Source organism: Rattus norvegicus, chromosome 9 (assembly GCF_036323735.1).
Source record: "Rattus norvegicus strain BN/NHsdMcwi chromosome 9, GRCr8, whole genome shotgun sequence".
NCBI classification, from domain to species: Eukaryota; Metazoa; Chordata; class Mammalia; order Rodentia; family Muridae; genus Rattus; species Rattus norvegicus.
The window spans coordinates 95,503,958-95,528,818 of NC_086027.1; the positions used below are offsets into that span (position 1 = coordinate 95,503,958).

Consider the following 24,861-nt stretch of genomic DNA (forward strand, 5'->3'; position numbering starts at 1 on the left):
TTCCATAGGACTTGCCTGCAGTGCCAGTTACTTGGCAGGCTGAGGAAGGAGTACTGGCTATCTTGCACAATTTAGCAAACTCCTGAACTCAAAATAAAAATGGAAAAAACGGCTAGGATTCTAACCCATTGGTAGCTCTCTGGGGAGGTTCAGCCCTCAGTACTCCAAACAAAACAGAGCACACTGCGTTCCTTTCATGAGCCGTACAGGGTTGCATGCTCCTGTGATCCTAACACTTGGGAGGCCAGGACCTTCTCAAGAATCATGAGTTCCAGACCAAAATGGGCTGCATAATGTGGCCTAGAGAATCACAGAGATTGGGTGGGAGTACTGTCTCCTCTCTAGCTCCCATCCTTGCCCCAAGAAAGAACATTTTGAAAACATAGAACTTAGCCCTTTTCTGCTGTTTCTGAAATTTCCGTACAATAAAATATAAGACATAAAATTACAGTTGAGGGTGAGCCCTAATCTCAGAATAAGGGTAGAAGGGTTAAGGTTGTAACAGTGGTCCTGCTGTCCTGCTCAGCACCCTGAGCTTTAGTATTCAGGACCACAAATGGGAAACAACAATGTGGGAAAAATTGCCAAAGTCCTATATATAACATAGTCTATCATGTTTCCAGCTAAAATAATAATATTCTAGTCATTAGAAGCTAAGTTTTTGTAAGTGGCTTAGTAGCATTTTTGTTTTCATCATTGCTTTCCTGTATTTTCTGAATAACTGGCAGAACTGCTGCTAAAAGGACTACAGGAGAAAGAGTATCATGATAGGAGATCTATATTGCTTTTAAGGCGTTTTTGAAATTTATTTTGTCTTTTTAGGGGTGACAGGCGCTTTGAAAAACCAGGAAGAAAAGATGTAGGTAAGGATCTTCCTGTTTTGAAATACCTCCTGCACTCTCCTTATTAGTAGTGCTAACAAGGCCCATTCAGAAGGATAAGCTTAGAACAGATTAACTGTTACCTGTATGGATCCAGTAGATGGAGCTGTAACACTGCTTTAGAGTCCTGTGTGGGTGAGACCCAGGAGTGATGGATAACAACCGTTAAAACATACTTGACTCAATGTTTTAGGGTTGTGTGTTTCTGCAAGGCTTATGTCTTTTCACAGTAAGGCTCTTTGTGAAACTGAAATTCTAAATCAGGAACTAATTTGGTTACTTGTTTATTATCATGGAGAGTATCTCCCAGGTAAGAATAGTGAAGGTATGGCTTTTGTTTGAGGAGGCAGAGGCTAAGACTGAATATTCTTACTTTAGTCAATGGTTGGACTGTTTCTTTTATTGTGTATGTATGCAGAATATGTATATGGAGCTGGGGACACACACACTATGCCATGCATGTGAAGGCTGTGGAATTGGCTCCGTCACACCTTCATGTGAGTTCTGGGGCTCAAACTCAATAGCACCTTTATTTGCAAGCCATCTCACCAGCCTAGCTTTCTTCTTTCTGTAAATATTTATTTTTCCTGGTGAGTGTTTATGATAATTTAGTCAATTTGTAATGTTAAGGTAGGCTTTTTGACTGATAAATTAGTGGTTTACATTAATATTTGGTGGGGGAAAAAAGCGCCAGTTCACAGTATTGGTACAGATTCATAATTTTTCAGTTTTTATATTCTAAAAATGTCCTGCAGAGTATGGCTATATCTGATAGCGATGAATGTTTCTCCTAAACATGTTAGCTCTACAAACACTGATCACAAACTAAATTAAATGTACATGGTTTTGAAAACAAGGAAGTTAGAAAGATCAGTTTGATTTCACTGTTGCACATGTTAACCTCACTGAAACATATTTGTGATTTAAAGTCTTTATTCTTTAACATGTCACTGGAAATTCTCTGCTCTCATTATTGAGATGACATTAAATGAGGGTTGCATGAAGAAATGTGAAATTGATTAGGTAATTTATTGACATATTTCACCCATTTTTGTGAGGGCTGCGTGGAATTTGTTAGGAACTTTCTTACCATCCTAATCTGATTCAGTACTTTGAAAACAATTTATGTGTATGTGTATATATTATGCATGTGCACACGCGCCCACTGAGGCCAAAAGAAGCTGTTAGATCCCTTGGACCTTGAATTAGAGGTGTCTGTGAGCCATTCTATATGGGTGCTGGGAACAGAACTCAGGAAGGACCCTTGGAAGAGTAGCAAGCAGTCCTAACTGCTGAGCCGTCTCTTCAAGATCCTGCTTTAGCACTTTTGCTCTTGATTGTGGAGAGGTGATAAAGGGTAGTTAGTACAGGAGTCAAAATCAGAAGGTCATGTTTACTCTAATCTTGCATATTCCATAGTCTCCAAATAAAATGAGAAGATAATATCTTACAGAGTCTTTGAACTCACTTATTCATTCAACAAATATTGAGGCCCTAATTATGTCGTAGGCCTTGTGCAGGTGCTAATGTTTTCTTTGAAGGATATTGCTAGCTGCTGATCAAATTTTTAAATCACTCAGTGCTCAGAGAAAGTTGTCTGTGTAGTAGGAAAATTTTAACTTGAGATTAGAATTAAGGTATAATAGAAAGCCAAATCTAATCAAATGAAAACTTTACAGTAGAAAATGCAGCCTTATATAAATATATTAAGTATGGAGTAGTCTCTTGAAGCAAGACTAAGACTTCTTTCAGATGACCTCAACTTCATGTTAATCATCAATTACCTTACAGCTCAGGACAATAATTACTAGAACTAAATTACCCCAGTGAGCCAAAAGATACTGCCTTTTATTTAAGATTTTTTTTTTTTTAATTTGTGTGTGTATGTGTGAGTGTAGTGTGGAGTACTGTAGAGGCCAGAAGAGGCTGTCAGATCCCATAGAGCTGAAGTTGTAGGCAGCTTTAAGCAGTGTGATGTGGGTACTGGGAAAACTGGTATGCTGCAAGAGTAGCAAGCGAGTCATGTCTCCAACAAACACCCAACCCCCATTACTCTTAGTGCTATTACATAGCCTGAGCTTTGGGCTCACTTTTGGGGTCACGTCTTGAGTGAAAGAAGGGTTCATGGTTCACAGTTGGAGACTTTGGCATATGAAGCCTTTGTGCTGGTGGTGATTGCATTAAAAGGCGTGGGTCTTCAGATAGACAAAACTGTGAGCAGGGCAGAACTAGGAGAAGGATTTGCATGGTCACTACAAATATTGGCTTACAAATTTGACCAAGAAATAAGACTTGACCTTCTGAGTTTCAAAATCTGAACAGTGGGTTCAAGTATGTGTTAAACACATTCTTTTTAATTAATTAACTAATGAATTTGCCATTGGTTCTCTATGTAGCCCTGACTGTCCTGGAACTAACTCTGTAGACCATGCTGGCTTTGAATTTACAGAGATCTACCTGCTTATGCCTCCCAAGCACTGGGATTAAAGGTGGGCACACCACTGCCTGGCATTCTTAAGATGATGTAATAGTTTCTGAGATTGTTGGGAGGTTGGGGAAGTGATGTGTTCTCTTGGTGAGATTAGCTTTGTTGTTTGTGCAGAGTCTCAGTGTTTTCTCTGGCATTATCATATTGAATCTAATTAGTTTTACTCACTTGCCTTTATTTTGAACTGTAAAGATATTTTGTAGTACTCTATGTGCATGTCTTTGATATGGTGAGTCCCAAGTAGGTGTGGTGTTAATGCATTTAATCATAGCAATTGGGGGAAAAGAGGCTGACAGATCACCTTTAAGTCCAGGGCTAGCCTGGTCTTCCCCCAACACAACAACAAAAAAGAAAAGTTGAATCCATAAGAACTCTGAGACAGAGTTTGTCCCTGAGCCTGCAGTTGTTGTGGTTAGGCTGGCTAGCCAGCAATTCCCTAGAATCTTCTTGTCCTGTTCTTTGTTATGCCTACAGGTAGGTACATGGAGATATTGCTTGCTTTTTTACGTAGATTGTAGGATTTGAACTCAGGTCCCTGTGCTCATGTAGCAGGTGCTCATACCCCCTGAGTCATCTTCCCAGCTTCAATTTGTTCCTTTAGAAAGGTCATGCTATTTATTTCTTAAAAATGTTTATTTATTTATTTTGATGTGGTGGTTGGGTGGGAAGTGGGATGAAATCAGACCTTAGGATCTTGTGAAGACTAGGATAGTGCTCTAGGTCTGAGCTGCAGACCTAGCACATGTGCTGGCTTTCTTTGTGAAGATAAATGGGTAAAATTACAAACATCTGGGTAAGAGTTACTCCTGTGAACATCAGTGGGAAAAGCCCTGTATCTTTACATTTATAAGTCCTATTCAGAAGTAATTGATTGCTGTAGAGGAGAGATAGTTCCTGTGATCATCTTGTAGTATGCTCTGTGAGAGTGCAATGAAAATTATCATTAAACAGTAATGCTCATGACACGAGTAGGCTCAGCCAACCCGGTATGACACACTGTGGATCTCTATGTGGAGTCTCTGGAAGTAGCACAGCACTCCTTGAGAATCCAGCACATGGTGCCTCTCAGGCTGAACTGCAAGGCACAGTATGCATTTGGTGAGCAGCACTTGGAGATAGACACTCATGTTGTTGTTACAGGTTTTTTCCTGGCATCTAGTAGTGTATACTTTTCAAGCATAAATCTAAGCTGAAGATTTTTGGTAACTGCTTGTTTTCAGTTTGTGAAAACTGTCATGCGTTGCTAATGGCTTCCAAGAGTAACTTTGGTTGTTGAGTGGTCTTCCGTGTTGAGTATATTAGCTCTTAGTGATTTCTTCCTTTCTTCCATTTATATTTTATATTCCTGAGGGGTTAATGGTCTCTCTGCAGTAAACTTAATCCTAGGAACTATGATTCTTTGAAATAAATGAAAGAATTACAGACAATACTCCCAGAATCTTTCTGGTTTCTGAACAATGATCTTCGATTATGTTTCTTGTAAAAATTTTTATTTCGTGTATATGAATGTTTTGCCTGCATGAATTTCTATGCACCATATATGTGCCTAGTGCCTGCAGAGGCCAGAGAGGACATCAGATCTCCTGAAACTGTAATTAAAGAACCAGTTGTGAACTGCCATTTGGATACTGGGAATCAAATTAGGGCCCTCTGAAAGAGCAGCTCTTAACCACAGCACCATCTCTCCAGCCCCTACCAACTACAAAGTTGTTTCTGGTGTGTGGTGAGGAAGTTGTACTTAATTTTCAGATGTCACATTTTGTCTAACTAGTAACGATTGAAGCATATTTATCTGACTTAATTGTATTTCAAGACTCTTAATGTATTTGTTCACTGTCTCCTCAAGACAGCTTTATAAATTTGAAAGCTGTGTAAGTGTTCTTTAGGAAGGAGCATTCAGAGGAGTCTCACATACAGTTTATTTTCACAGTTCGGGTTAATCTTGTTCATAGGAATCTCTGTTCTTTATCAGCAGTCTTAAGTTGGTCTGCCTGTCATGGAAGAGTGTATGCTTCATTTCTATGCAGTCATACTTTATAGTAAATAGGTTCTCTGTTCTTAATAGTCTTCTGCTATTACCATTCGTAGGGCACTCCAATGTTGTTGTTGTCGTCATCGTCGTCGTTTTCTTTCTGTCTAGATTTGTTTGCTTTTTTTGAGTAGAAAAATGTGACTCCCTGCTGTCTGTAACATTTACTGTTATGTAGTCTATATTTCAAGATGATTGTGACCGGCTCATCTACTGCAGTGAAAGTTAATCTGTTACTTTTCCCATTTAATTCCAAATAAGGGAAATGGAAGAGAAACCATGCAGATCTCTTTGAAACTTGATAGTATAATTTTTTTTTTGTTTTTGTTTTGCTAAAGGACAACTCAGCTCAGTTTTTTAATTCAAATGAAAATTACTTAAAGAAGTATTTTAAGCTGGATATAAAAAGGGGTTCATCTTAGTATATATAAAATAAAAGCAGGCAGAGAAAGCATAGTTTTCATGGAATATTAGACTTGGAATGAAATAATAGAGATCCGCCAGTCCAGCCTCCCACTGGTGAATAAACACGCATTTGTGTTTATAGAAAGAGCTATTTGATGTTGGAAACAGGAATTTGGGTTTGAAAATACTTTGTTACCTAATTTTTTGCTTTATCTATTGGGGATTTTTCCCAGTTGAGTTATATATTTAATTAAGCCCTTGATTTATAAAAACGTAAATACATATTTGTATTTAGAAAGTTTGTAGGACTTCTATGCCATTGAATGGGTCACGAGTATGAAGACAATCTTTTACTCAGGGCGGAAGCAGTTCAAATGACGAAGGGATGAGCTTTTGGATTACTTGAGTGTTCTGCAAGTCAGACTTTAACATATTAGAAACATACAGTTTTGCATCTCCTTAACAGAAATACCACCCTACAAGTTCTATCTGGGCCAGAGCTTTTCTTATTTGTTCTGAATATTTACCACAAATACATAACTGCACATACATGTGTGTTTGGGTGTTGTATTCAAATGCTTTGGGGATTATCTAAACATTGATATTGTTACTTTTCTTTTGTACTTTTATTTCTAGCTGTTAGAAATTGAGGAGATAATACTTACCCTAGTTTTGTAGTTTAAAGAATTAAAGGAATGATGTTTGTTGTCTTGAAAAAATAAAAGTTGTACAAGGATGTTCACTAAATATTGTGAAATCAGCTTTCCACCCAGGGAGCTAGGTTTGAAAGTAGACTATTTGAGTTTACAGATGAAAATGAAAGGTGATTTTTCTTAGAGTCCAACTGTATGCCATCACTGTCCATTTTATCTTCCCTTCTGTTACCATGCCTACATCTTTGCAGATTTGCTAGCATGGATACTTATCAGATTGACAAGAACAGATTACCTCTGATATAAATTAGGTAACTAGAACTGTTTTGTTTTTTGGGGATGTGTATAGTTAGCTTTGCCTTTCTTTTTCTTTTTCTTTTTCTTTTGTGGGCATCGACATGATTACTATGATATAATCAGCATTGAGAACAAGGAAACATGAAATACAGTGAAGGAAAATAGCTGCATAGCTGGCTGCATATATTTAATACATTAAGAAGTAGGATGATGTAGATGAGTCTTATTCTGTCAGCCCTGTTTCAGCAATCTGAAAATTGTCAATGCTTTGTCCATTGATATGAATATCTAGGTCAGTCCTATGTGGACTCTTAGAGACCACAGGAGTTGGATGTTCAGGAACAGTCTTGTCAAAATTCTCCATCTTGACTTGATACTCACCTTTGGAACCTCGAGTCATTAGAGCTGCAAATCGGTGATGTAACATGATCTCAGAGGGTAGGTAGGATGTCCTCCTTTGGCAGATTTCCCCAGTGCCTTCTTGCATTGCTGAGAGGAACACAACTAATTCAAAGTGTGAAGGAGTCTCATGCTGGAGCAGGGTAGCTAGAGGACTTGATGGTGTGATAGTATGATAATAGGTTAGCGGGAAGATGAAGAATGGACATTCCTCAGAACTGATGCCATCAAGGTGGAAGTCCACACTGGTCTGGTAGAGTTCACCATTTTCTCTTTCCTGATAGAGTACAGCAGAGACCCGAACGCTGGTCAGAGGGCTGGGCCGGGTGTTGGCCACTTGGAAGATAAGATTAGGTTTGCCATCTTTGTGAGCTACAACTGCTAAGTCTGTGAATCGGATTGAGAAAGCTCTATTTTTTGGCCGTGCAATCTTCGCCACAAAGGCACCTAAATTAAAAACCATTGAAATGTTTTTGTTCTTTTTTTTTTTTGAACAGAAAACTTTAAATCTCAATACATTTTCTGAATGAGAAGAGTCTGTCAAGTAGTTAAATATTTCTCACATCCACTGAGTAAGAAATTTATCCTATTGTAATTTAGGGTAATTGTACTTTAAAAGTGTGTGTGTTCATTCTGTTAAGAACCAACAAACAAACAAACAAAAAAAAAACCCCATGATTTCAAAATGGGTAAGAAAAATTTGATTTGTTATGAAGAAATGTAAAACATTGTCTTGTAAGTTACAAAGTTCAAGAACTGAGCGTGACGCCTGCTGTGTAACTCAGGTTGGAATGAAGAGTACATTGAGAGGAGGGTGGTTACAAGAGCAGAGGCTGCAAGAAGGAGTGAGGCAGGAAAGAATTGTTAATTCTGAAACTTCTAGAAGGCTAGTTTTTGGGGAAATTGGCTGTAAGTTGATTCAGTGTATCTTTTAAGTATACACTGGTGTCCCACCCCAAGATGTAGATGAGCGTTTCCTAGCCATTCTTGTGGCACAGAGCCTGTTGGCAGGCTGGTGAGGCATATGGCAATCGTTATAACAATCATAGTCTTTTAAAATTACTTTATGTGTATGATGTTTTGCTTGAATGTATGTGTGTGTGTATGTGTGTCCAGTGCCTGAGGAGGCCAGAAAAAGGTGTTATTGTAAGCTGCCACATGTGTTTTGGGAGATAAGATTAGGTTTGCCATCTTTGTGAGCTACAACTGCTAAGTCTGTGAATCGGATTAAGAAAACTATTTTTTGACTGTGCAATCTTTGCCACAAAGGCACCTAAATTAAAAACCATTGAAATTTGTTTTTGTTTTTGTTTTTTTTTTTTTTTTTGAACAGAATACTTTAAATCTCAATACATATAGGGCCAGGTCCTCTATAAGAGCAGCAAGTGCTCTTAATCACTGAATCGTTTGTACAAATCCAATACTTACATTGTAAGTGCTTATGGTACAGGCAGTGTGAGGATATCAATCTGTCCTCTCAGTTTATTTGTCATTTGTTCATCAGTAAATCCATTTATCTAATCTATAAAATTTAATATGCATATCATATATATTTATGTATAACTTCATAATTGAAATAAATGGCAAATTTAGTTAGGTGTTAGCACACAAATTTAAACATGTTCCCATCTAAATATATAGGTTATCTTAAATTTAAGAACTGAGCCAATGTGGACATTCTTATGAAGTTAAGTGATTTGTTACAGGATGCAGAGCCATTTGGTAGCGCCTTGGGTCATCTTTTATGATGCTCAGTGCTTATCTTCAATTAGTCGATTAGTATGTATTTTTTTAATTGTGTGTGTTACATAAAAAGAACCAATCCTATGGAGTACTATATATTACCAGAAATATAAATAAATATTTATGTCCATATTCACATTGCATTTTGTGTGTGTGTTTGTAACTTTAAAAGATGGCGCTGAATGTGTTGCTATGGGTTTCCTTGTATTGAGTACATGTTGAATAGGTGATCTCCAAGTAGAAGGTTTTACCATAAGAAGAAAGATAAAAAGTGAGCTAGTGAAATGGCTCAGCAGTTGGGAGCACTGACTGATTTTCCAGAGGACCTGAGTTCATTCCCACTACCCACATGCCAGCTCACAACTGTCTGTAACTCCAGATCTGACACCCTCACCCAGACATATGTGTAGGCAAAACACCAATTCACATAAAATAAATTATAAACAAAAAGCCAGATGTATATCAGGTAACGTGGCTTAAAATTTGCATTTAATTTCCTTACATATTCAGCAAAATAACTTCTGTGTGAACTGACTTTTATGGTTTTTGTTACTATTTTCGAAAGCATATTCCTGTAAGTTAATGGCATATGATCTTTTTTCTTATGTAGTTCCAAAATTCTTTATATTTCTATTGTTTGTCCCTAGATTGTTTCATTTCTTTCTTTGGCATCACCTGCTTATAATAATACAAATAAATTACTTATAACAATATAAACAGTTTTGTCTTAGCCAACTAAATACTTTATAAAAGGTTTGTAGTATTTAAAAAAAAAATAATTACCTGTGATAAAGGCCTCTAGCATGAGGCCTAGGAGCATTTGTATGGCAAGTAAGGCGATTGCACTTGGACAGTCCCCACTGGGGAACATGGTGCCATAGCCGATTGTAAGTTGTGTCTCCAGAGAGAAGGAGAACGCAGCTGTGAAACTGGTGATGTGCTTCACACAGATAGTGTGGTTTTCAGGCGGGACGTCGTGGTCTATTTCCAGATCACCATTCATCTCAGCTACAGCATACCAGAGGACTGCAAAAACAAGCCAGTGGACAACGAAAGAAGCAGAAAAGACCAGCATCATCCAGCGCCAGCGCATGTCCATTAGGATTCCCCATGCATCCCGAAGATACACAAGACCTCTTTGAGCACCATCCATTTGAAGTGTGCTGTGGCCATCTTTTGTGACCATCCTCCGGTATCTTTGACTTAGGAGAGGAGCATTAACTTTACAATTCCTGCTGTCCATCTCAGGCTGTGTTTCTCTGAAACAAGAGTGAAATAGTTAATCCTTAACTAATTGAGAGTTAGCTAGCATTCATGAGTTATGAAGCTTTCTTACAGTGTTTACATGAGAGGGCAATTACTGGTCAAGTCATCTGTTTACTAGTTATGTATTACTTTAGGATATTTTTTACACTTTCATTGATTGACTGTAAAAACACCATTTAATACTTTGTTTTCTAAATATATTTTAGAATTCCAGAGGGTGAAGTTTATAATTTGTGCTTTTAAAAAAAACCTACATGTTGTCTTTGTACAAATTTAGGCCTTAAGTATTTATTGAGTTAACTATATTATTTCTAAATAACAAATTTAAAAAATTTGCTAATCTTCATGAATAATGACAATTAAAAAGACTAGTTTTAAAAACGTTAGTATTTTACTTTGTAAATAAGTAAAAATCATTTGGAAAGTTAGCATTAACTATCTACAAATACTTTGTTTTCCTGCAGTTGTTGGTGTTTGAACCCAGAGCTCTGGGCCTTGAGCATGCTAGGCAAGCACCTACATTGATCCAGGCCCCCAGATCTGCGTGTGTTTTCAAGTTAGACTTTATAGTGGAAACTCCAGTCATCAGAGTTAATAACAATCACCTCTACCCACTAAGCCACATCTCAGTGGCCCAAGAATAATGTATTCCTTAGAATTAGCCTATTTAAAACCTTGTGAAAATGTTGTATTATTTTGCCATCATGGATATATTCCTATATTATTTCTATCCTGGCTGATGAATGGACAGCTGTGGAGCACACACCTTTGTCCATATCAAATCTTGGCAATGCAAGGAATTCCTGGTAAAGTTCTTCCCTAACATATATAAGGCCTTTGCTTCAACCCTGCACACCAATAAAAGACATTCCAGCTACGTGTATCTAGATAATACCACTTGCCCCTGGTGCTAGGAATGGACCCTGGGTCCTTGTGCATGCTAGGTGAATGCTATTGTACTGAGCCCTCCTTCCAGCTTTGAAAGACAGTAGCTTTGAGAATAAGTAAACCAAAAGAAGTAGTTTTAAGAACTTAAAAGGCAAAAATAAACATTAAGAGATCAGATGACAAATTTGAAAAGATATTAGTTTAATCAGTTTCTTTCTTGTGAACAGTTTTCATGAAGGGTTAGGCATTTCTCTATGTTATCAATATCTACTGTATGACCAACCTTGGACATGATAAATATATATATCAAGACTTTTGTGTCATGACTCTCAGGAACAAGTTACTTATTACCTGTGATAAAGGTAATAAAAAAAGGTAATAAAAACCATGGCCTTGTTTTTATTAAGGGTGCTTCTTCCAAAGTAGATTACCTTGAGAATGCCGCATACCCACTTGTGCTCCACTCTTGCAACCCCACTCCCCTATTTTTGTTTCCTTTCATGTTTAGGCTGGTGAACTCTGGATTCTCCTGCCTCAGTCCTCTCTAAAGACAATTACAACTAAGTGCTATCATATCTTGCTGCTTTCTTCATGTTGCATGATACCTAAGAAGGTCGTGTGAGATTGCTCGGTTTGATGGGTTAGTCCGTCTGAGACTCTGGGATTTTGTAGACTGTTTTTCTGTGTTACGGGATTTGGTATGTATGGCTTTCCCTTTTGTCCCGAGACTGTTGCAATCCTTGGTGATGGTACCCGGGACATTCTTTCATATTTTCCTCAGATTTGAGCTAGAGCTGATTGAATACTGGATAGTTCTCCAATTTAGATCAGATGGGCATTTCAGTTTCATGTGATAGACTTTAAAAAACAAAACTGTTCATGTTGTATTACTTACTGCCCTACTGAGTTGTCATAGTCATTGGGTGTATTTTTTTGTTTGGCGAGTGCTGACAAGTGAGCCACACCTCAGCCCATATTTAATGCTCCTTATTTTGTTAGATTCTTAAAATATTTTAAAAGATCTCTTTCCTCTTAGAAACAATCACAGAACCTTTGTAGACGCGGTACAAGATACTTTGATACTGTTCACCCATCTTTCCCTGTGCACAGAGATTCCATTTCTCATATGGAACCACTGAAGTGTATAGAAGGCAAGGTGCTGTGCACATGACATGAGGGCTTGGGAGCTGTGGATTATTATGGTCTGGCTAACCACAGCAAAATCAGTTAGTATACTTTTAATTTTTTCTACAAGAAGCTGTATATTCAGCATTCACACTGTACTGTACTCTAAAGCTAGTCTTTGCTAGTTTCTAGCACTTTTAGTAGATGCTCTTTTTACTCCTGTCACTCAGGTAATTAACTTAAACCGTGCCAGTTTATGCATGGTTGTTGCGGTGGGAATGATTTGTAATAGTAGCTGATAGATGTTATTTATCTTGTGCTAGGCATCATTCCAAATTCAAGGGAGGCTAAAAGGCAATACCTTGAATAGGGTAAACAGTATTACTTGCTTTGTTTTGCTGATAATGCTTAACTTACAGTAATACCTACTTATGCCATTCCCATTTCAAAATGAAAGTGAGACAAATTTTCTGAGATAAAATTAGCAGTTTCTGAGTATTATTCCCAAGCATACCCAAGTCTAGAATTAGTGCTAAAACCCAAAGCATTTGATTCTGGTTAGCCTTTGTGAGCAATGGTGTGTTCAAGAACTACAACAGAGGCTAGGGGTGGCAGCACCTGCCTTTAATTCCTGAACTCCGGAGGCAGAGGCAGGAGGATCTCCCAGTCTCATCTGCACAGTAAACTCTAGGCCAGGCAAGGCTACATGGTGAGAGCAGGTCTCAGAAAGCAAAAGCAAAACAGCCAGAGAAGCAGGACTGCCTAGGGAGAGAAGCAGGACTGCCTAGGGAGTATTGGTTCTTCAGGAATACTTATTAGGTGCAGACTTTGGAGCCAATGTCCTAGTGGAATGCAGTAAGTGTTCCCCACTCACAGAAGCAAAGCAAACTCCCCCTTGCTTCAGTCTCATTGCTGTATAACCCCACACTGGAAGCAGAGCCTTTCTACACACACACTGGATTTTCACTTGGATCTTTTTATGACTGCTGTTGGTTATCTATGGGTTTTGTAGCAGTGTTTGTCCAGGCTCTCTACAATTTCATTTTTTTCCTCCCTCCAGCAACTAAATAACATGGAAAAAGCCATTGGCAGGGAAGTCAAAAGGCCAGTATCAAAACAGTGAAACATTTTTGGTTTTGTTTTTCCCCCATGAAACATTGTTGACTTTCGATGGGATCATTTTGGCAAGAGGTTGAGAGAAGTAAAATGTTGCTTCTTAGTGGATTGCCCTGTACATTCATGTAGTCAGTCCCTGTTGTGTAGTGCATAAGGATAGGAGCCTGGCCTGGCCTGAGGACGCTGACTCTGTACATAGCTCTCTCATTTTGGACAAGCTCCCATGTCCCCTTGGCCAGGTATTTAAAACAAAGAATGTGGTTAAAAGGGAGGTCAAATAATACGGTTCCAGAAACACTACCTGCCACTTTGTAAGTTTATGCCTAATTTCTCAACTGTGTTCTATAGGATGGTTTCAGTATGATTTTATGTCTGCTTATCTGGCCTTAATTTTTTTTTTATTGTTGTTGCCTAATGTTTATAGGATTTTTTTCCCCTTCCTCTTCAGATGTGTCTAATGGGTACACATATTTTCAAGTAACTTTACATTATCACAAGCACATGAATGCATAACCACTTCCTTCCCTCCTCCCTTTCCTCACCCTTCTCTTTCTGAGTCTGGTCTCATACAGTCCAGGTTGGTCTCAAAGTCAGCATTTATAGCCAGTTGTCTTTGAACAAATGTTGCTGTTTATATCTCCCAAGTCCTAGGGTTACAGGTATGCGCTATATTTAACTATGAGTGCATTTGGAATGGATTTGTCTAGATTTAGATTTTTGTGTGATTTTCATGAACTGGTCACAGCAGGAAGTAGAATAGACAAGTGGAAAATTTATGTGTGTATCTATGTGGGGGCTGTAAAATATTTATTAATTTATAGATTGTTTGATGGGAAAGTTACTTATTTTAAAAATGGTAGTTTGATAGCTTCATTAATCATCAAAATAACAATGTTGCTCTGTTCATTAGATGGTAGCCCTTAAAGTTAGTTTTCTGTTGCTGTGCTTCTAGAGGAGTGCTGTAATTCGTGTTCCCACAGTTAAGATAGAGGCTGCACTTAGAAATGCTAAATGAATACAGTGTTTGTTCATGCCTTATGCAAACATTTTAAAGGCTGTGTTGAAAGTCTCATAAGCACCTTTCCTGGCCTCTATAATTAGGGCAAACAATGTGAGTATTAACCCCATTATGTAAGCTCAGAGAGTAGTTCATATTGTATTTTCTTATATACAGAATCTATGCTAGTAATAACCCCCTGCTTAAAAAGAAAATTTAAATTAGGATACACATCTCTTGAAGATTAAGAAAATTAAAACGTAATAATTTTCTTTTGGCATTTATTTCCATATGCTTATTTCGAGGTTTTTCTAGTTCCATACAAACAACAACAAACCCCACACATTCTTTTTTAAAGCCACTGAATTTTTTAGGTCTTCTCCTACATTTACACATTATAACAAAGAATTGTATGTATTTACTAAAACAAATGAGAGCCAACCTTTCACTAATGTTTTCAGCATGGCTGTTGGCCAATTCTAAAATTTAAGGAAAAGAACAAACCTTAGCTCTGACTTTCTAGGTAATGTCTGTTCTAAAGCTCTCTTGGAAACAATCTAGCTCTGTTCCTATCAGCTGTCAGCTTCCTTGCTTGTTCCCCTAAAGGAAAGAGTAAGAGTGAAAGTTACTTAAGTACTCACCAGTTCTTTTGTGGGATCAGCCTACCAAGGAAGGTCTTAAGGAAGCTAGCAGACTCTTGTCTTTTTGGCCAGGTAGTTTTAACCTGCAGTGTCGTTTGTAGGTTCTCGTCTTGGACTGGCTTTGCAGCTTACATTCCTGTGTTTATAATGTCCGTGAGGGCTGGTTTCAGCTGAAGCTGATGTGATTGGTCACTTAGTCTGCAGGGGGGCCAATTAGCTCTGATCATGTGGAAAAGAATGCTGGTTTGTTAGGAGGTCTTTCTTTACCCAACACAAACCTTAACAACTCTGGAGAAAGCCTCTAGAACTGACGTGGAGAAGGGGTGCATTTTTTCCCTCTAATCAGGACCGGTTTTTAGTAAGTTTGCATAATCTTATTTAAGAGTTTATTTGAAAGTTCAAAGGGATAAAATTCCCTGCAAGATTTCCTTTCAGCCCTCTCTCCTTATATTGCGTGTTAAAGTGTGAGATATCTCTTTCACTAATCTTTTTTCCACCATTTCTTGAAGGGGGGATTTAGTTGGATAAGGATGTTTAGGCATAATTGATGAGTTGATTTTTCTGGTTTTCTTATCAGATTCCCACCTCATCAGTATGACTTCGATAGTAGGTATAGGTCATTTAGTTACCTGAAACAGTACCTCCCCCCTTCTTAATTGCAAAGGAAGAACTTTGGTCTTTGTTCGGTATTAAAGTTGTGTAGTAGGCTTGACTAGGAATATGATTGCTTGATGCTTTGTAATTCTCTTTAAGGTGAATCCTGGTGAAAAAAGGAAAGGATTTTTCCTAAGGCTTGCTTTAGTGATCCTTAGGGGTCTCGTCTTGGTATGTGTGATGAAGTAGAATAAAACAGTATTCAGGGTACATGATCTGGAACTCAGTACTAAATTGTATTTACCTAGAAAATGTCAGCAGTCCAGCTTGTAGCAGCCTCCACATGAGCTGAAAAGTATGGCCTTGTGTAATGCCTAGTGAGCAGTATTTCCTTCTCCTCTGTTAGCTGCCAGTTTTAAAACTTTGATCAAATGTTACACATAAGAGGATCTGGAAAACAAAGACACTGTTTGTTTGAAGTAAAAGCTTGGAAAGGCCTGCTGGGAAAGTTATGAATGTAGACCAATCTAATGCTACTTAGGAAGGGAAATCCGACTTTGTGGATTCCTCTCCTTCCCTTCACAAGTTAAAAAATACATTAATTCCTTCTTTGTTTTATTAATGCCAGACATTTCAATACAAGTTGAGACACAGCACTAGTAACTTTGACCTTTAGAACCAGGGATGGAGGGTAATCAAGGTGAGATTGGTGTGTAAGACTTATTCTGTGTGTGCAAGTAGGAATTTGTGTCATTTTCTAGCTGGCTGATGGAGGAAAACACCTAAGTGAAATAGCAAAGGCACTAGAGCAAGTAGAGGAATATTTCTTCCCCAAAAGCACAAGCATGTTAGTGTATCTTTTTCCACTGTTATGCATAGTATGTCAAACAAAAGCTTGTCATTCAACTTAGGACACTGCCACATCCCCATTGCCACCTTACAAATAGGAATTTCTACTGTATAGTTTACTGTGGCCTTGAGTGTAAATTCCCCTGCATCAGCCTCCCTAATACTGAGCCTGTAGACTAGACTTTTTCAATAATGTGCTCTATTTTAGGCTGTTTGGACACAAAAATGATACAGTAAGTTAAGGATACTGTTAAGTTTACCTACACATACCCAGCCATGCACCCACACAGTGGCTTTGTGTGGTATTCCTGATTCTGGAATGCTTCCAACTTGAAGGCCTGTCATGGACAGTGATGATCACTGATGGCTGGCTGTGGATGTTATACTTTGACTCTGGAGCACAGCATCCTACGGCAGTCATTTAAGTTGGTGCTATCAACTTGGCTGAGGTGACATTGATAATGGCACAGAGGATACAGCACCGTCATCCTGAAACACACAGTAGGTATGTCATAGTGAGGAGTTGGAGTTGGATCTGAAGCATCTCTTCTGTGTATGACATAAATGCTACTGTCCCATTGATGATTTGCTTTTTATTAAAAATCATAATGATTTGGGGTTGGGGATTTAGCTCAGTGGTAGAGCGCTTGCCTAGGCCCTGGGTTCGGTCCCCAGCTCCGAAAAAAAAAAAAAAAGAACCAAAAAAAAAAAAACATAATGATTATACCAGGTGCCATATACAAGTAAATTAGTCTTTATTAGATCCAAATCTCTGTCCCTAAAGGTATTAATTCCTATTTTAGCTGAAGTATTTCAGTATACAATCTAGAAATACACTACAGTTTTCTTTAAAATGACAAAGGATTTGTTGACCTTATAGCGTAGTGTCTTGCCTATTCTCCCATCAAGTCTGCCTGACTGGCCGCCACAGTATTCTTAACTGTGTTAAAGACACCTAGACTCTTTCTAGTTTGTGTGGTAGGACAACAGGCAGCTTCTGGGTGTGCTGTCAGTACATTGTGAGTATAAGGGCTGTGGGGACAAGGACATGTGCCCATTGCTTGAGGTACTTTTTCAGAGACATTCTTACATGCTGCAGCTTCTCTAGTTGTTGTCCAGCCAGAAGCGGCTGTGTTTTCAGGACTGCTCACCAGCTGAGCAGAGGTTAGGCTGCAGAAGTTTAGAGACTCCTAAGGGTAGACTTTCAACTCCTCTTTCCACCACTCTGGAATTGTATTTACAAGTAACTATTGAGAGCAAGGGTAAGTAAGTGGCCACACTTGGATGGGGTTCCCTCTCACTATTTAATAGAGAAATATAAAGTTACTTGCTACAAAAATTTGCACATAAACAAGCTTCAAAGTCTGTCCCATAATTCCGCTTTTGCTTTTGGAGATTGGGTCCTTGTAAGCTCCAAGTTTCACAGCTGTAGATTTTGTTGGCTGAGTGCCTCTGGGCTCCATCTGAAGTTTTCCATAAACACCATTTTTGGCTGCAAGTCAAACATGCACACAGGTGCCCTCTTACCGCTCCTTCTCCTTAGGAAGTCCACCCAGTCAGACTAGGCAGAAGCTAGCACTCAGTTTTAATCTCATTTGTAGAAGACTCCTATTCTGTCTTAATACATTAAGGGAGAAACAAGTATATACTGTCATTGGGGATACTACTTGTACACAATATGCTACAAATGTATTTTAACAGCTTTATATGCCTTAGGCAACTAAGACATAAGAGTGTAAAATATTCTGTAGCTAATACAGTTTTCTGATAAAATATCCTATTTGCTTTATTGAACAGAAAAAAATTTAATTGGTTTCCTTCCTCTCTCTCTCTCTCTCTCTCTCTCTCTCTCTCTCTCTCTCTCTCTCTTTCTTTCTTTCTTTCTCTTTTGAAGATCATAGAACCCATTAAGATTCTGTAAGCATTAAACTGCTTGCCCTGAAAAGCAAAGCGTCCTTGGTCACAGCGTGCTTCCAGTCTAGGGACTCTCAGCCCTGAGCTCACCCTTCCTTGACTGTAGCTTGGGAATAGCTGGCTTTCCTAGTCACTCTTTCCAGACTGGTGTGTTAACCCTCCTTGGTGACTGCCTTCCCCAAGTATTCTAGGTGTGTACCAGCAGACAGCAAGCATGAGGGCTTAGGGCTGGGGGCATATTCCTATTGCTTGAGATATTTCAAAGAAAATTCTGACCTGCTGTAGTCTTCCCAGTCTCTCTGGCTAGGAACCTGTATACTGTTTTCACCCATGATTTAGATTCACTTTTAAATCACTTTGTATATAAATTAAGTTTTAAAAAGAAGTTAACCAGAGTGCTTCTTTACTCAACTGTTATAGTGCTTCTACATTACAGAGAGGAGTCTGAGTGCTGAGAAGGACCCATGTGGGTGGCCCTCACTGTGGCCCTGGCCATCATAGAACACTACAATTGTTAGGCACAGAAAAAACATAAGATAGCATCTTTTAAACTGCCTGTGAATAACTTTGATGTTTGTCATTTAAGTTTCATCAAGAATACACAAATCTACCAGGCATGGTGGCTCATGCCTTCAATCCCAGCATTCTGAAGACAGAGGCAGGTGAATCTTTTGAGTTCCAGGTCAGCCTGGGATACAAAGAGAAACCCTGTCCTGAAAATGAAACAAAACAAACAAAAATAAAACACAAGTCTATAATTCTTTTAAAACTAAGTTGTACAAGTGAACCTCTGGTATTTCCACCACCTACCCGAATTGATACAACCAGGTACCTACTGTAATTAGATTACAGCAGATTCCAAACTATTAGTGCAGTTCTTCATTTAGTGTCAGTTTTTTAGTTTTATAGCAATTGTAAATATAATTTTGATATTTGTTTGAAGCCATATTTTTCATCTTAAATTAATTTCTAGAACAAAACCTTTCTATTAAAAGAGTTCTAACCAAATTTTTTTTATTAATATACGTTTAAAAATTATTTCTCAGGAAATACTGAAATAAGCTTAGTTCTGCCTGCAGATGCTGACAAGCTGCCCCTAAGTTGTACCGTTTGTAGTCCTTCTGGAGCTTGGCAGGCGTTTAAATCCTAGATCTTCCTCTTCCAGTTTCAGTTTTACTAGAATTTCTGGCTGCTTCCAATGGGCTTAGTTGTGAGAAATGCAGTAGAGATGGGTTAGGAGGCTGCAGGCTGAGGCTCTATTTCTGATTCATGACTCAGCTATGTGATCTTGGGAAGCCACCCCACAGGTATCCCTTTCCACACAGGAACAATAGTGATGTGAGGTTTAACCTAATCTCCTGTGGTTATTAAGACGATCAGGTGAAGTATATCAGTACATTGTATCAACGATAATGTATCAGGTCCTTTATTTCCATGTGTATCTCTGGTCTGCGGCCTCGAGGGCAGGTGCTGTGTTCAAGCGCGTCTTTGGAATCCTGTCTGCCTAATTACGTTTGTTTATGGAAGAGGCTTCATGTTCTTTTTTACCCAAGGTTTGAATAAGACAGGTGACAAAGAAATAGCATTTTTTGAGGGGAAAATATATGATAGTAATCACAAAAGCTGAATATTATGCACCCCTAAAGAAATATTTACTTGCTCACTGAAATTTGTGTGTAAGAATGCTCATAAATGTACAGTTCATAATAGCAAAAAACAAAAAACAACCTAAATGTCAACAGTTTAAAAGCAATACATCACAACTAACTACTTATAGAGTGAGATCTTGTATATCAGTACAAAAGAAAAAGCTATTTTTCAGACATAAATAATACTCCATTCACATGAAGATCAGGGCTGGCAGTAGAGCTCAGTTGGGCAATGGTGCTCGCTGCGCAAGCCTGATGACCCAAACTGAATCCCCAGAAGTCAGTGACAATGGAAGGAAAGAAGTGGCTTCACCAAGTTGTCCTTTGACCTCCACACGTGGATCTTGATGTATGTGTGCACCCCACTACCAAATACATTTTAGAGATGATTCAAAAGGGCAGAATTAAGAAATGAGGAGAATGTATAGATTTGAAAGACCTGATGGGAGGGCATATGTGGACATTTTTGAGAGCTATTTTTTATTTTTTTTAAACTAAGGTGTTGATTTTGTACAATTGCTGATGAAAACTCATTGGAGCACACAGTCGTCATGTGTCCACCTAAGAATGCCGCACTTAACAAGGCTTTATTTTATTTTATTTTTTGAAGAGGAGATCAGGAAAGAGTGAAGTCAGTTTACACATCCGTTAGTCTTTTCACCTTTTCCCCCCTGAAAACGTCTGGGTCCTAAAGGTTGGATGTGGGTTGTAGGGACTGTTGTCATTCTGGGTTTCCTTGGTTTACCAATAATTCATAATTGAAACATTCCTATTGCTGTTGTTCATATGACTATTTGACATGTGAAAAAGTACAGAGCAGTTCTTAGAAATCGGTTTGTAGTAATTCAGCCACCAGTAACTAAAATCTGTACTCTGATACTGGTTTGCTTTTGTTCATATACATTCAGACTGCTTCACGTCAAACCTACTCCCCTCAGAGGAGAAGTTCTGACCTGTTGACAGCACTTGGAGATGCATAAGTACAGAGAAATATTTGCTTTCAGAAATAAAAACTGGGGATTTAAAGCAGTTGAAATGTAGATTTCAGTGACTGTTTTACTCATGCTGTGTGGCTATGGCCTCTACCCAGCCATTTGCAAAGCAAAAGCAGGAGGGTTACCTGAGGCCAACTGTGAATGAAGCCAGGGTGGAAGGAGGGGAGGGAGGACGTGTGTGTGTGTGTGTGTGTGTGTGTGTGTGTGTGTGTGTGTGTGTGTGTGTGTGTGTGTGTGTGTGTTTGTGTGTGTGTGTGTGCGCGCGCGTGTAGACTTGCTCTGCTCCTTTCTCGCATGTTCTCACATGCTCGCTCTCTTGTGTGCTCCCTGCTTGCTCTCTTGCTCTACTCTCTTCTCACTGTATAGTGTAGCTTAGGTTGCCTTGAACTTTTTGGTAGACCTTCCAGTTTAAGATTATTGAATTATTTGTATTTTAGTGGCTTTAATTTTTATTTAATCAGTAGATCTAATATTTTTCACTAGGAAAAGCTGTGGTTGGTATTTGAGTCCTGCATTGTGCATTAGTGGTACATTGCCTATTGCCTACTTTCACGTGTTCACTGCTCAAAGGCTCCCTGCAGAAAAGCAGATGATAAACGTGAGTGGCTCTGTTAGGTTTGCCATTTGCGATTAGTACTGTGCTCTCTCAGCCCTGTAGCATTTGTGACAGGGTAAATTAATCCCTCATTGTTTTCAGATTTGGATACATTAAAGGTTTTTTTCTTAAGCTTTCTTTTATAAGGATAGCTAGACTTTTCATGAAGCTATGTAGCAAACAATGCTTTGTAAAAAGTATTGACCTCTCTTAATCTAAGAAGGAGAGCCTGGGAACTCTTGTAGTGCAAGGAAAGCTTGTGTTCACACTTGAATCTGTAACTTTGACTCAGTGTGCTATAGATTTCTGTTGAGTGATCAGGACATTAACATTTGAGTTCTGCTATGCTATTTAATAATGTTATGTGATTCTAGACAATTCCCGTAGGTTATGTATTGATCCTCAATGTTCTCAGATTGGAAGATTAAATCAGTTATAGTTTCTTCTGTCTTTGTGTAATAAGAGGACCCTAGAATTTAGCTGACTTGTGAATTAAGGTCTTATCCCAGGCTGGTTTCAGACTCTTTATGTGATCCACCTTCTACTACCTCCTGAAAGCTGGGATGATGGACTGGTTTGTGCTACCATGCCCTGAAGGGATGACAGATGTTTATTTCTCTGCTTCTGTAGGCAAGAAGTAACTTCATTTATTGGCAGCATGGCTTGGGCTCTAGTGTCTCACGGAACAGCAGTAAAACTGTCTGCCTAACTCTTTGGTCATTTTAAAGTTCTTTTGGGATTGGAACCAGTTTCTATCTTAAATTTATGGAAATGAAGAGGCTCAAGGCTTTGTAATGTGAGCTCACCTTAGATATCCTGTGGTAGCTGGCTTCCTTTAGAGAATGATTCCAAGGTGCTTAATAACAGACGCCTTTTAAATTTTAGATTTCATATCTAGGCATGGTGATACATGGCTTTAATCTCTATACTCACAAAGGCAGAGGCTGACTAGCCTGGTCTATGTAGTGACTTCCAGACCACCTAGGGTTACCTAGTGAGACCCTGTCTTCAAAAACACAAAATAAAACAATCCAAAACAACTTCACAATAGAATGACTTATTATTTCAGGTATATCCTATTTTTTGGCAGTGAGTTCAACTTACCTTTAACAGAAAAGCATTTGATGAGCATCAGCAGCTAGGGCTTACTTGGGGGTAGGAGGTTGTCCAGGATTCTGCCGACCATAGCAAAGAGAGAGTCGTGACTTTCCTAGATGATGACCTTACTCTCTCCTAAGAGGTTTTTAAAATTAAATTTCAAGTCTGTCTGTCTGTCTCTGCCTTTCTCCACACCTCCTATCCTCCCCCCTCTCTGTGTGTCTGTCTGTCTGTGTCTCTGTAGAGGGTACATGTGTGTGGAAGTCAGAATGACAACTTGTGGAAATCAGTTCTCTACTATCCCACCGTTTGGGTCTCCGGAGTCGAACTCAGGTTGTCAGGTTTGATGAAAAGTGTCTTTATCCACTGATCCATCTAGCCATGCTGGTCCTAAGGTATTTTATTATTTAGTAGAATGATACCTCCCAACATTCTAAAAACTGGGTGAACAAACGGTGTGTTAAATTTTAGTATGTATAAAATGTAATTATAAGGTAACTAGAAACAAGGATTTTCTCATTGGATTATTTTTTTCTTTAAAACTTGTGTTCTGGTTTAATTGAAATGATGTCACTGAGAGAGCTGTAACTGTAACTGTTGCAGACTGAGCGTGTCAGTGTCTTCAGTGAACTGATTCGAGATTGATACGATGTTGGGAATTACATGCTAGCACATACAGTGCAAAATAATTTTTTGCGTAATTGAGAATTATCTTTTAAAGTGCCAGTTTCGTTTTCTTCACCTACAATTTTTCAAACCAGTTACATAGCTCTTAAGGCATTTTTAAACAACATAGCTTTGAATTCTGCCCAAAATTCAATTTGTCATATTCCTACATTGCTGAGTAAGTGCAGCCTTACAAGGCACAGCTTTCACTTTTGAATTTCCAGGTTTTTTGTTTTTGTTTTTGTTTTTGTTTTTTTTAAATAAATGGTTGATTGAAATTCTATTCCATGTGAAATACATTCCACAATTTTGGAGAGCCATTCATGCTAGTTGGTTAAGTAAACTAAGGTAGTCATGTAATAAAAAATGTCATTTTAAAAAAGGGATATTCTGATAGGGGAAGATTGACAAGATGCACTATTGTTTGAAAATATCACTAGTTCAAAACAGTATGTTATAACATCTTCAGGGTATATGTGTGTAGTAGTTATATGTATATGTTCAAGTGTACACATGGGAAGTTTTCGGAAGATTTTAAAAGAAACTAATGATGATTCTTAATAGTTCTGGGGACTAAGTCTCTTAGAGTTCTTATGTAGAAGGAAGACTGGTTGAGTATTAATTATATGACTTTTTGGGTAAATGGTTTATTTTACTATTTTATGTATGTGCCTGTTTTGCTTACATGTGCGTGTGTGCACCACATGCATTCCTGGTGCCTTCAGAGGTCTGAAGAGGGTTTTGAGCTGCTGTGTGGGTTTGGGAGCAGAACCAGGATTCTCCACAAGAGCAGCCAGTGCTCTAACCCGTTATCCATCTCTCTAGCTCTTCACTATATGCCCTTTATTTATTTCTGTCTAAAATAAATTGCCCGGGGTTGGGATTTAGCTCAGTGGTAGAGCAAGCGCAAGGCCCTGGGTTCGGTCCCCAGCTCCGAAAAAAATTGCCCAGTCTTTGAGCATTCACCTATAAGAAATATATAATTTGCATATGTATAGTCAATTAATACTTTTTGAACATTGAAAGGAACAATAGGGTAGGAGTTTGAAGTATTGTTTTCCAAAATTTTCACTGGTAAGAGCTTATGTTAACTCACCATATTTTCTTATCTTGTTTATAGGGAGACCAAATTTTGAGGAAAGTGGACCAACGTCTGTGGGGAGAAAGCATGAATTTATACGGTCAGAAAGTGAAAACTGGCGAATCTTTAGAGAGGAACAAAATGGAGAAGATGAAGATGGAGGTTGGCGATTAGCTGGATCAAGAAGGGATGGAGAGAGGTGGCGGCCTCACAGTCCTGGTAAGAGTTGTCTTGTATACGCACAAAGGAACCGAAAAGAGACCATGCAAAAATGTTTGGGATTTAATAGGAAAGGAAAATAGTTTTTAAAAAAGAAATCATTTATGCTGTCACAGCCCAATCTTATTACTACGAAAACATTTCAAGAGAACAGTTCTCCAACACATCTACTCAGTTGATGGAAATCACTTTTCTGTTTTCCTGGGGCAAATAGTCTGGTTTAATAGGAAGCACCTGCCTGCATCTGCAAACATGAGGGAAGTCATTCAGTTT

At 38.5% G+C, this 24,861-nt stretch overlaps 2 protein-coding genes across 17 annotated transcripts in view; one reads left to right on the forward strand and one right to left on the reverse strand.

Moving 5' to 3' along the window:
- Positions 1-24,861, forward strand: part of Gigyf2 (GRB10 interacting GYF protein 2) — a 125,785-nt gene that overhangs the window by 54,815 nt on the left and 46,109 nt on the right. For 9 of the 13 annotated variants that reach the window (XM_039084707.2, XM_063266510.1, XM_039084708.2 and 6 more), the window contains 2 exons: positions 823-863; positions 24,409-24,588. In XM_039084707.2, coding sequence (XP_038940635.1) covers positions 823-863; positions 24,409-24,588 — 221 coding nt within the window. The remainder of the gene's footprint in view (positions 1-822; positions 864-24,408; positions 24,589-24,861) is intronic. The other 4 variants (XM_063266511.1, XM_063266513.1, XM_063266512.1 and 1 more) reach the window with 1 other exon arrangement.
- Positions 5,271-24,443, reverse strand: Kcnj13 (potassium inwardly-rectifying channel, subfamily J, member 13). Of its 4 annotated transcripts, XM_063267793.1 has the most exons (7): positions 24,385-24,443; positions 22,629-22,699; positions 16,642-16,860; positions 15,827-15,972; positions 14,929-15,147; positions 9,679-10,154; positions 5,271-7,599 (listed from the first exon to the last, which is right to left on the reverse strand). In XM_063267793.1, exons 6-7 carry the CDS (start codon positions 10,136-10,138, stop codon positions 6,977-6,979), a joined length of 1,083 nt encoding a protein of 360 aa, XP_063123863.1. In that variant the 5' UTR covers positions 10,139-10,154; positions 14,929-15,147; positions 15,827-15,972; positions 16,642-16,860; positions 22,629-22,699; positions 24,385-24,443; the 3' UTR covers positions 5,271-6,976. The 4 variants fall into 4 exon arrangements, with proteins under 4 accessions (XP_063123863.1, XP_063123860.1, XP_063123861.1 ...); XM_063267790.1 differs by lacking the exons at positions 22,629-22,699; positions 24,385-24,443 and having other exon boundaries at positions 15,558-15,972; positions 16,642-20,871; XM_063267791.1 differs by lacking the exons at positions 22,629-22,699; positions 24,385-24,443 and adding an exon at positions 15,558-15,688 and having other exon boundaries at positions 15,827-20,871.